The sequence below is a fragment of the Kogia breviceps genome, chromosome 8 (assembly GCF_026419965.1).
Source record: "Kogia breviceps isolate mKogBre1 chromosome 8, mKogBre1 haplotype 1, whole genome shotgun sequence".
Taxonomy (NCBI): Eukaryota; Metazoa; Chordata; class Mammalia; order Artiodactyla; family Physeteridae; genus Kogia; species Kogia breviceps.
The window spans coordinates 29336843-29349126 of NC_081317.1; the positions used below are offsets into that span (position 1 = coordinate 29336843).

The window sequence follows — 12284 nt, forward strand, 5'->3', positions numbered from 1 at the left end:
TTTTTAAAAATATGACTACTAGAAAATAAAAAATTATGTACATGTCTTGTATTATACTTCAGATAGACTTTGCTGATCTCATTCAACTCTCAGAAATGATTTGACTAAGGTTACAAAATAGCAGAGATACCCTTAAAATTGAGACTTTATGTGTTGGATTTCTCCTAGTTTAGTTCTCTTCCTAGGCATAAATTAGTGTAATGTAAATATATAAAATTTGAGGTAAAGTGACATAAGTTTGGTCTTGTTAAGGATGACATGATACTCTCTGCTGTAGTTATCTTATCTTTGAGCTTAATAATCATTAAATGTTTTTTCCTTTTGTATGTAAATTTTGATCTCCAGGAAAATTCTGCATGTTCAGTTCTCAGTTTTTTCACACTTGGTACTTCTATTCTCATTTCTCCCTTGCTTTTCCTCTCCCAACACTTGTATAAACAGATATACACATAGCCTCCGATTTATTCCTTCTTAATTTGTCTCCATTAACTTTCTTCAGATTATATTAACACTTTATTTGTATTTTGGGGAGATAAGCCTTTGCTGTTGCATGGTGTGGTACATGGAGAGCTGGTTGGTTTAGTGGTCTTGTACGTACATTAATTATCTCACATAATCCTCTCAAAACTGCATGAAGTATAGTCCTGTTGTGGTCCTGACTTTACAGTTGTGAATTCTCAGGCTTAGAGAGGGTGTTATGTTCAATGTCACACAGCTAATTATGCACAGAATGTGTAAGCTGGAACTGTACGAAACGGCAGGAAGCCTGGGAATTTTTCCTACACATGGACAGGCCTGTAAACATTGGGGAACTCTGGGTCCATAGAGCTGCAGACTAAAGTATTAAGTATATGCCAGAAAAAAAAGTAAAAAAAAAATCCATTCCAGATTGTATGAGTATGTGAATGAGTATGTGCGTATGTAACTATATGAGAGAAAGAGACAAATAAGGATAGAGAGAGAAATGAATGAATGAATGAATATCATTGATTTAAAAGACTGGGTCTCCATGCCTTCATCTTTCCTGCCCTTTTCTATCTTTCCTTCCTGACTCTTCCCATTCTGATAGTGGTATTACTCACCACCCTTCTTATTTTCTTCAGTTCAACACAGTTCAGTTCAAATCAGTATGCCTAAGTCCAAACAGATGTTCATTAACATGTTTGCAATGGTTCTCTTTGGTTAGAGGGATTTCAGGTGATTTTAAATTTCTTTTTTATTTGTTCTCTGTATTATTTGAATTTTTTATAGTAACATATACGAAGAAAAACTATATAAAAAGAACAGCAAAACTGTTTTCATTTGGGGAGAAATCAGTATGCTGGATAGTTTTCATTCCAAAATAAACCTTTTATCCTAAAATTTCAGAATCTCGTATTTGTTCTCTGCCATACCAGTGTTCTTTGGCCTCAGTTTCATAGCCTCAAGGTGAATGGTTACAGTAAGTCAGTTTTCCAAAAGCCAATGCTGTGTACACCATCTCTCTGTCACAGAGGTGAGATTTCTTTTAGAAGTAACATTTATTTTTATAGCAAAGATGTTGAAGGTTTTTTTTTTTTTTTTTTTTGGTAGATTGTTTTCAAACAGCAGTAGCTCACAGTGGTTACATCCTGCAAATATTTTTAAATGCTTTGAGTCTAAAGAGCCTACCTGCTGTGTCTGTGGCATAATGAGACCTTGGTTCTGGTCCAGCCTCCTATCTGATACATTTCCTTTCCAAATTACCCAGCAAGGGGTGAATTTATTTGTTGCCTTAGAACCTTTGAAAAGTCCATATTTTTCAGTTTGCTTTTCACTGTTTATTGACCTGTTTTATGTTCTTGTAAGATGCTAGTGATCAAAGGGAAGATGTTTATATTGGAAACCACATGCCTTGCCCTGAAAACCTCAATGGTTACTGCATCCATGGAAAATGTGAATTCATTTATTCTACTCAGAAGGCTTCTTGTAGGTAAGTCAGAGTAACTCCAGATCAGAGGTGAGACATTTTTTCCATCATTGGTCACTGCTCTATAGAAGGCAATGAAATGTGGATTAAAAATATTACTAAATGGTAGTATTTATTTGCAATTGAGTTAAAAAATAAATTAGCATCATTTGGAAAAAACTGGCAAGTAATATGCAAAAACAAAAACAGATGTTCTATTAGGGTTTTGAGATGGACTTAACATTTTTAATATTATGCTATGTATTTTTTAATATAAAAATATGCCATAAACCAACATTATTTTGGTTTTTAGGCAATCTGTCACAGAGTGGTTTGTGGGACTAGAGAATGTGTTGAGAACCGAGGACATGTAACTCAAATAAAATTTATAGTAAAATAGATTTCTAAAAATAAGGGAATGTGGTTGTAGAATCAGGTGTGATATGAGAGATGGAAACAGAAAGGGTGTGAATCTTCAACTGTGTGATTCCAGAGAGGTTATGTGACTTGTTTAAACTCAGTAGCAAGTTAGAAATAGAGCTGAGACAAAACTAGGTCTCAAATTTTCTGATACTCAATCTGATGATCTTTGTGTTTTTTGCTCTTCTGTGTCTGTACTGATAACACTTCTTGCCGCTGCTTCTGGGAGCTTGTCCTCCACCTCAGGATGGTCTAGTGGGCCAGGCAGTGTTTCCAGACGGGGAGATTGCTCTCGTTCTGCTCACTCCTGCCCCCCTGCAGTTTGGCCAGTGAATCTTTCTCTCAAGAAGTAAAAGGAAGCTGTGTGAAACCAGGTCTCCTGGTTCCTCTATTCCTTTAGCTCCATTCTCCTGACTCTTTCTCCCACTGCCCCACTCTCCTCCTACTTAAAAAATAAAACAAAACACTATAAACTGTTTTAATGGTTATTAAGAATTCTTTGTTAAGCTTTCCGCTTCTTCCTGATTGAAAGGTTTTCTTGTGTTTGAAGGAGCTAGCACCAGCCTCCACCCCCCACCCCTTTTCCTGAACATTGAAAAAAATACAGCCATGCTGTAGCACATATATACAATGGAATATTACTCAGCCATAAAAAGAAAAGAAATTGAGTTATATGTAGTGAGGTGGATGGACCTAGAGTCTGTCATACAGAGTGAAGTAAGTCAGAAAGAGAAAAACAAATACTGTATGCTAACACATATATGTGGAATCTAAAAAAAAAATGGTTCTGATGAACCTAGGGGCAGGACAGGAATAAAGATGCAGATGTAGAGAATGGACTTGAGGACACGGGGAGGAGGAAGGGTAAGCTGGGATGAAGTGAGAGAGTAGTATTGACATATACACACTACCAAATGTAAAACAGATAGCTAGTGGGAAGCAGCCACATAGCACAGGGAGATCAGCTCGGTGCTCTGTGACCACCTAGAGGGGTGGGATAGGGAGGGTGGGAGGGAGGGAGATGCAAGAGGGAAGAGATATGGGAACATATGTATATGTATAACTGATTCACTTTGTTATAAAGCAGAAACTAACACACCATTGTAAAGCAATTATACTCCAGTAAAGATGTTAAAAAAAAAATACAGCCATACAAGGAAAAACAGACCAGTTTTAAAATAAAATCATACAGTGGATTCCTCATACTTGTCTCACAGTGACATACATACCTTGAAAGAAGATCAGATCGTGTTGTGCTTTTAGGATAGAGTGTCTTTTAAGATACCTAACATTGAGGGATGAGAGAGGATGATGTCCTGATAATGAAGTGATACCAGGTCACTTTGTAGTATTTTACTCATTGACAGTAAGAAGACTGAATGGGGGCTTCCCTGGTGGTGCAGTGGTTGGGGATCCACCTGCCAATGCAGGGGACATGGGTTCGAGCCCTGGTCCAGGAGGATCCTCCATGCCGCAGAGCAACTAACCCCGTGCACCACAACTACTGAAGCCTGCACGCCTATAGCCCGTGCTCTGCAGCAAGAGAAGCCACCGCAGTGAGAAGCCCATGCCCTGTGGCAGAGTGGCCCCTGCTTACCGCAACTAGAGAAAGCCTGGTGCGCAGCAATGATGTCCCAACGCAGCCAAAAATAAAAATAAATAAATAAAATAAAATAAAAAAACAGAAAGGAGAACTGAAGAATAGACCAAATTTGTTTAAAAAAAAAAAGAAGACTGAATGGTATAGTAGTTAAAGGCTTTGGAATCAGATATATCGGATTGGCCAGTTTTTGGCTATGCCCTTTGGAAGTTACTTAAAATTTCTGAGCCTCATTTTCCTTATTTGTAAAAAAAATAATAATAATGGTACTTGTTTCCTAGTGTCGTTAAAATTAAATGAGCTAGTGTATGCAAAGTGCTGAGCACAATGCCTGTTATACAATGTGTGTTTAAGAAATAGCAATTGATGTTATTAGACTGTACACACCATTAGGTTAGGGACTCTGCTCTGCTAACCACTCTCTCCCTAGTGCCTAGCATAGGGCCGCTTCCAGTAGCTACTCAGTAAATAGTTTTTGAATGACATGTGATGATGGCCAACTTTTCCCTCTTCTTCAGACCAGAGGTGTTTCTTAACTGCTACAGAATCTCTTTTCTTCATTCTTGTAACTCCAAAAAGCAGGTGATCTTTTTCTTTTGTCTAAGCATTTATAGTGTCCACAAGAAGCAGGCCATAGTATCACATGCATTTCCGCTGGTAGGTGTATGTGTTTGAGTAGCAGTAAACAGGCAGGGGTGAACACCCTTTAGGCACAGTCCTATTGTTAAGTTAAAATCTTTTAGCATTATCCCATCATTAGTTTGTTTATTTATTGCCTATTCTGTACCAAATCCTACCTGGCACTGGGGTCTCAAATTGAAATATGACATGGGTCTAGCCTTCAAAAAAACATACAGTCTGGTGGCAGCAACTGACAAATAATACACAATTAAAATATAATATGAAAAGTGCTATCATACATAGATATGCATGAGGTGATTTGAGACTTCAAAAAAGCACTTCAACCTGAAGGGGGCATGGAGGACATTGTAGGAGGAGGGGCAAGTCTTACAGGGACATTTGTGCCAACCCAGGAGGTTGTCCTCTGTCTTAAAGGCAGTGAGAAGCCATTTAAGGATTTAAATAAGAATGATGTGGTCAGATCTGAAAGCCACCCTGGTAGCTTGGTGAAAAATGGATTAGAAGACTGAATGTTAGGAGACTGTATGAATGAGCAGTGAGAGCCTGAACCAAGTAAAGAAGCTGTAGTGGGAATGAGATGAGGAGATAAGTTGCAGAGAGAAAATAGGTGGCTGAATCCATAGGTTTTGGTGACCAGTTGAGTATGAAGATGGGAATGTGGGAGTTGGTGGAGGGTCATGGGAAGGAAGAATCAAAAGAGTCTCCCGGGTTTCTGGCTGATGCAAAATTGAGTTGGGAAAGAGAATGGGGGCAGGAGGTTTGCCGGGACATGATGTACTGAGCTTAGTAATGCCTGGTCTCAGGTGCCTGTGGGGTGTCCTCTTACCTAGTAGGCTACTGGGTATCTGTGGTTTTGGAACTCATGAGACAGATGCACATTGAAGGTGTGTTTGGGAATCATTCCATCTCTAGCATATCCCTTCTAATTCCTACTCAGCAGTCCTTGCACCCCACTGGGCCTCCAATTGATTGATCTCTCACCCTGCGTGTCCTCATCGCCTCCTTACTCAGCTTAACTCATGGTCAATCCTTGCAGTCCCTGTCCTGCTTCATCATATACTCACTTGACAAAACTATAATCCAGGTTCATTCCAGCTTCCCGCCTGCTGTATACCTACACTCACCAGACTGACTGGTCTCACTGACCTTTATACTCAATGGGCCCTGTACACTGCCGGCAGTCACTCTATAACTGCGGTCCATTCATCCTCCTCTCCTGGATAAGGTGACTGCTTTATACCGTCACCCCTCTCTTCAGACTGTCAACACCTCCTCTCTCATCCTCACTGTCAGCTGATGATCTTGTTTCCAAGTTCACTGAGAAAACTGAAGCAATATGAGGAGAATGCCTACAGACTTTTTACTATCACTGCCAGCAGTGCTCCCCCTTTTTCTTCTTCTTTTTTTTTTTTTTTTTAAATTTATTTATTTTTGGTTGCATTGGTTCTTCGTTGCTCCGCAGGCTTTCTCTAGTTGCGGCGAGTGGAGGCTACTCTTCCTTGCCGTGCACGGGCTTCTCGTTGCGGTGGCTTCTCTTGTTGCAGAACTTGGGCTCTAGGCGCGTGGGCTGCAGTAGTTGTGGCACGCAGACTCAGTAGTTGTGGCTTGCGGCCTCTAGAGCGCAGGCTCAGTAGTTGTTGCGCACTGGCTCCACAGCATGTGGGATCTTCCCAGACCAGGGCTCGAACCCGTGTCCCCTTCATTGGCAGGTGGATTCTTAACCCCTGCACCACCAAGGAAGTCCCCCCCTTTTTCTTCTTATCGCATATTCTTGTGTACATGTATTTTAAAATATATTTATACATATATTTTAATTTCTTTTATCTTGAAAGATATTTCTCATTCTTACCTCTACCAGCTACTGTCCCATTTCTGTCCTTTCCTTTGTAGAAGAACTCAAAACAGTTGTCTATCATCTGTCCAGTTTCTTACTTCCCATCTCTCATGAATCCACCCCAATAGGCTTTTGCCACCCAGCACTTCACTGAGACTGTTCTTGTTACTAAATTCATTAGTCAATTCTCAGTTTTAAGTTACTTTTGAACAATCAGTGGCGTTTGACCTCCTGTGTGATAGGCACTCTTCACTTGGCTTCCAGGACCGACACTCTCTTGGTTTTCTCCTACCTCACTGGCCATTCCTTTCAGCCTTCTTGCCTGGGTCCTCTTTTGCTTCCTGGTCTCTCAGTGTTGGTGTACCACCAGGATCCAGTCCTGGTCCTTTTTCTTAGTGATTCCATCCAGCCTCAGGGCTTTACATGATGTATGCTAATGGCCCCCAGACCTCTCTCCTCAGTGTGGGACTCACAGATCTCTCTCCCTCACTGCCATTTTCACATGGTTGTCTGACACCCCAAGCTAACAGGACCTAAGCTGATCTCCTGATCTGTCTACCCCCCGTAAACCTATTCCATCTATAACTTCTCCATCTCAGTTGATGCCAACTCCATCTTTTCATTGGTTTAGGCAAAACACTTCTGATACATCTTTGACTTCTGTCTCTGTCATACTCCATATTTAGTCAGTTGAGGAGTCCTGTTCGCTCTATTTCAGAATATATCCAGAATTTGATTACTTCTCATCATTGTCACTGCCATTCCTAGTCCAGGCACCATTTTTCCCCTCTGGCATTATGCAGTAGCCTTCCTGATTGTATCCTAAATAGTCAATATTCAACACAGCAGCCAGAGTGAGACTTTTAAAATAAAAGTCTGTTCATGTCCTTCTTCTGCTAACACTCTTCCAGCAACTCCTCCATCTTCTGAATGAGGAGAACTTCACAGGTGGGCCCTTTTACCTCTCTGTCTTGGTCCCCTGCTTCCTTTCGGCTGGCCCACTGCAGCCATACTTGCTATTTCTTAGACACAACATGTACTCATGCTCCCACCTCAGGGCCTTTGCACTGACTCTTCCTTTGCCTGTTATGCTGTCCTCCCACTTGTCCACATGGCAAACTCCCTGACCTCTTTCACATCCTTACTCACACGTCTCTTACTGAAGCCTACCTTGACCACCTTACTTAAAGTTGCAGTCCTCCTTTCCTGGCCCATACCTGGCTCTCATGTTATCCCTTAGTTCTCTCTCTTCTCTCTCTTGTGTAGTACATGTAACCTTCTAACATAACCATTTAATTTGCTGATTGTGTTTCTTGACCCTCCCTCCCTGACTAGAGGGTAAACAGGCCAGAGATCTTTGTTCACTGATGTATCCCAAATGCCCATTTTAGTACTTGGCACATGTCAGGTCCTCAATAAATGTGTTAAATGGATGAGTGAATGAGTCAGCCCATGAGGCCATGGGAGTGAATGAGATTACTATGGAGAGTATGGGGATGAAAGAATAGGCAGTAGAGGACCAAATGTCTGGATCTGCCTTTAATCAGCAACAGAAGAAGTAGTGCTAAGCTAGAAGTTAATACTCTGGGTATTTGAAGAGTATAACCCTAAAGTCAGGTACAGAAAATAATGTCCAGGGAGGATTGCCTGAATCATATATGGCCTATACATTCTTTTTGATATTCTGATTTTTAATCTTTGGGTTAAGCTAAAGTGTCAGAGAGCTGAATAACTAGGACATTGTTATAGCTCCCTATGGAACTATTTTTATTTCACTGAGCTTTGAGTTTTGGCTGTTAGCCTACCATGAAAGACATTATTTTAAATAATCCTATGAGGACTCATTATTGAATTTATTGCAGCTATATTATTGATGATGTTCTCTGTATGAGAAAGTACCCTCCTTTTTTTTTGTCACACCGCACGGCTTGTGGTGATCTTATTTCCCCAACCAGGGATTGAACCTGTGCCCTTGGCACTGAAAGCGCCTAGTCCTAACTACTTGACCGCCAGGGAATTGCCAGAAAGTACCCTCTTTAAGTGAGGACTAATGAGATAAAGTTCCCTTAAATTTATTAAAAATAGTAACTGTGATTACTTTTTAAAATTGAAGTATACTTGATTTACAATATTATATTAGTTTCAAGTATACAGCATAGTGATTCAGTATTTTTATACATTATACTCCATTAAAAGTTATTACAAAATAATGGCTATAATTTCCTGTGCTGTACAATATATCCTTGTTGCTTATCTATTTTAAACATAGTAGTTTGTATCTCTTAATGCCATACCCCTATCTTGCTCCTCCTCCCTTCCACCTCCCCACTGGTAACCACTAGTTTGTTTTATATATCTGTGAGTCTGTTTCTTTTTTGCTATCTACATTCGTTTTATTTTTTAGATTCCACAAATAAGTGATATCATACAGTATTTGTCTTTCTCTGACTTATTTCACTAAGCATAATATTCTCTATGCCCTTCCATGTTGCTGCAGATGGCAGAATTTCATTCCTTTTTATGGCTGAGGAGTGTTCCATTGTATATATATATATATATATAGCACATCTTCTTTATCCATTTGTCTGTTGATGCACACTTGGGTTGCTTCCATATCTTGGCTATTTTAAATAGTGCTGCTATGAACATTGGGATGTAGGTATCTTTTCAAGTTAGTGTTTTTGTTTTTTTCTGGATATATGTCCAGGAGTGGAATTTCTGTGTCATAAGGTAGGTCCATTTTAGTTTTTTGAGGAATCTCCATACTGTTTTCCATAGTGGCTGTACAATTTACATTCCCACCAACAGTGTAGGAGGGTTCCCTTTTCTCAACATCATTGCCAACATTTGTTATTTGTGGACTTTTTGATGATTGCCATTCTGACAGATGTGAGGTGATATCTCATTTTTTTTTGATTTACATTTTGTTAATAAATAGCGATGTTGAGCATCTTTTCATGTGTAAGCCATCTGTGTATCTTCTTTGGAAAAATGTCTATTCAGGTCTTCTGCCCATTTTTTTTAATTTTTAAAATTTATTTTTATTTTTGGTTGCATTGGGTCTTAGTTTCGGCATGCGGGATCTTCATTGAGGCATGTGGGATCTTAAGTTGTGGCACGAGGGCTCCTCGTTGCAGTACGCGGGCTTCTCTCTAGCTGTGGCGTGTGGGTATTCTCTCTCCAGTGGCACGCAGGCTTCAGGGCACGTGGGCTCAGTAGTTGTGGCATGCGGGCTTAGTTGTCTCATGGCATGTGGGATCTTAGTTCCCTGAGCAGGGATCGAACCGGCATCCCCTGCATTGTAAGGTGGATTCATTCCTTCTCCCCTCCCCTTTCCCTCTCTTCCCCTCCTCTCCCCTTCTTTCCTTCATCCAATGGTTTTTAGTATATTCACAGAGTTGTGCAGTCACCACAGTGAGTTTTACATTTCATTACCCCAAAGGGAAACTCTATACCCTTTAGCTATTACTCCCAAATCTCCCCATCCTCCTCAGCCTTAGACAACCAATAATCTACTTGGTCTCTATAGATTTATCTATTCTGGTTATTTCATTTAAGTGGATTATATTCATATAATATGTGGTCTTCTGTATCTTTCACTTAGCATACTGTTTCCAAGGTTTATCCATGTTGTGGCATATATCGGTATTTTGTTCCATTTTGTGGCTGAATAATATTTCATTGGATGGGTAATACCACATTTTTTAATCCACTTACCAGTTGATGAATAGTTGGACTGTTTCCACTTTTTGGCTATTATGAATAATGCTGCCTTGAATAATTTTTTGCAAGTTTTTGTGTGGACATACGTTTTAATTTCACTTGGGTAATTGCCTAGGAGTGGAATTGCTGGGCTAAATGCTAACTCTGTGTTTAACTTTTTGAGGAACTTCTGGCCTATTATCAAAAGTGGCTCGGGCTTCCCTGGTGGCGCAGTGGTTGGGAATCCGCCTGCCGATGCAGGGGTCACGGGTTCGTGCCCTGGTCAGGGAGGATCCCACATGCCGCGGAGCGGCTGGGCCCGTGAGCCATGGCCGCTGGGCCTGCGCGTCCGGAGCCTGTGCTCCGCAACGGGAGAGGCCACAGCAGTGAGAGGCCCGCATACCACAAAAAAAAAAAAAAAAAAAAAAAAAAAAAAAAAAAAAAAAAGTGGCTGCATCATTTTATGTTCTCTACAGTAACCTTGCCATCACCTGTTATTATCTGACTTTTTGATTTTTAATGGGTATATTAGATACCTCATCATATTGTGGTTTTGATTTGTATTTCCATGATGACTGATGATGTTAGTCCTTATTTGTCATATCTATCTTGTTTAGAGAAATGTCTATTCAGATATTTTCATATTTTGTATTTTTTTATCTTTTTGTTAGTGAATTGTAATAGTTTTTAAATATATTCTAGATAGTCTTTTATCAGATAAATAGTTTGCAAAAATTTTCTCCTGTGGGTTATCTTTTCACTTTCTTTTTTTTTTTTTAAAGAAGATGTTGGGGGTAGGAGTTTATTATTTTATTTATTTATTTTTGCTGTGTTGGGTCTTCGTTTCTGTGCAAGGGCTTTCTCTAGTTGCGGCAAGCAGGGGCCACTCTTCATTGCGGTGCGCAGGCCTCTCACTATCACGGCCTCTCTTGTTGCAGAGCACAGGCTCCAGACGTGCAGGCTCAGTAGTGGCTCATGGGCCTAGTTGCCCCGCGGCATGTGGGATCCTCCCAGACGAGGGCTCGAACCAGTGTCCTCTGCATTAGCAGGCAGATTCTCAACCACTGCGCCACCAGGGAAGCCCCCTCACTTTCTTGATAGTGTCCTTATGTACAAAAGATTTAATTTTGATTTAGCCCAATTTAACTTTTTTTTGTTGCTTTTGTTGTCATATGAAGAAATCATTGCCTCATCTAAGGTCATGAATATTTACTTTCCTTTTTTCCCCCCAAGAATTTTGTGGTTTTAGCTCTTACATTTAGATATGTGGTCCATTTGACTTAATTTGTATATGTTGTGAGAAAGAGGTCCAGCTTCATTCTTTTGTATGTGGATGCCCAATTGTCCCAGCACTGTTTGTTGAAGAGACTGTTCTTTTCCCATCAAGTTGTCTTAGCACCCTTGTTGAAAATCAGTTGACCATAGATGTATGGGTGTATTTATGGGCTCTCAATTATGTTTTCTGATCTGTATATCTACTGTACTACTATTTTTTGTCTGCTAGGAAGCTTAGAACCCAGTGTGCAACCTTCTGGCAGGTGGCTAGGAACCTCAAGGGTAGGATTGGTGGACTCACATCACCCCTGGCTTCCCGTTTACTTGCTTCCAGGTTTCTTTCTTGCTATGTGTGTTTTATTAAAAATTATTTTTTTGTAATGAAGTGTGGGTCATTAATAATTATCCTTATACATCAGATGTTTTATTAATCAGTTCTAACTGAAGGCTGGCTAATTCACACATTTTGCTTCTGTCAACTAAAAAATGAATTTTCTATTAAGTATCTTAAATGTTCCCCCCTGCCAAATTACTATCATCACCTGATGTTGCCTTTTTATTTACTCTTAATTGGAATTCAGATAATTTCTAAGATTCACACCTATTTGACTGCTTGGCTGTGTTTCTGTCATTAATAACTTATTTTCATCTCCCCCCCTGCATTTTAAATGATTATATTATGTGTACTGAAAAGTATCTTGAATATAATTTGGTGTTATGTTCAGAGAACTGTAAATGTTTTTACCTATTTATTCAATAATCCCACTTCCAAGTATCTAGCCTAAGGGATAACATTAAATATAGAAAAGTGCACATTCATCGTAATATCTACCACACCTAATTCATAATTCTGAAAAATGGAAAATAACTGATATGTCTAAGAG

At 39.9% G+C, this 12284-nt stretch overlaps 1 protein-coding gene across 2 annotated transcripts in view; it reads left to right on the plus strand.

Moving 5' to 3' along the window:
* The window catches only part of TMEFF1 (transmembrane protein with EGF like and two follistatin like domains 1), a 95450-nt gene that overhangs the window by 78371 nt on the left and 4795 nt on the right, over positions 1-12284 (plus strand). For both annotated transcript variants that reach the window (XM_059072847.2, XM_067041081.1), the window contains exon 8: positions 1828-1951. In XM_059072847.2, the coding sequence (XP_058928830.1) occupies positions 1828-1951 (124 nt within the window). The remainder of the gene's footprint in view (positions 1-1827; positions 1952-12284) is intronic.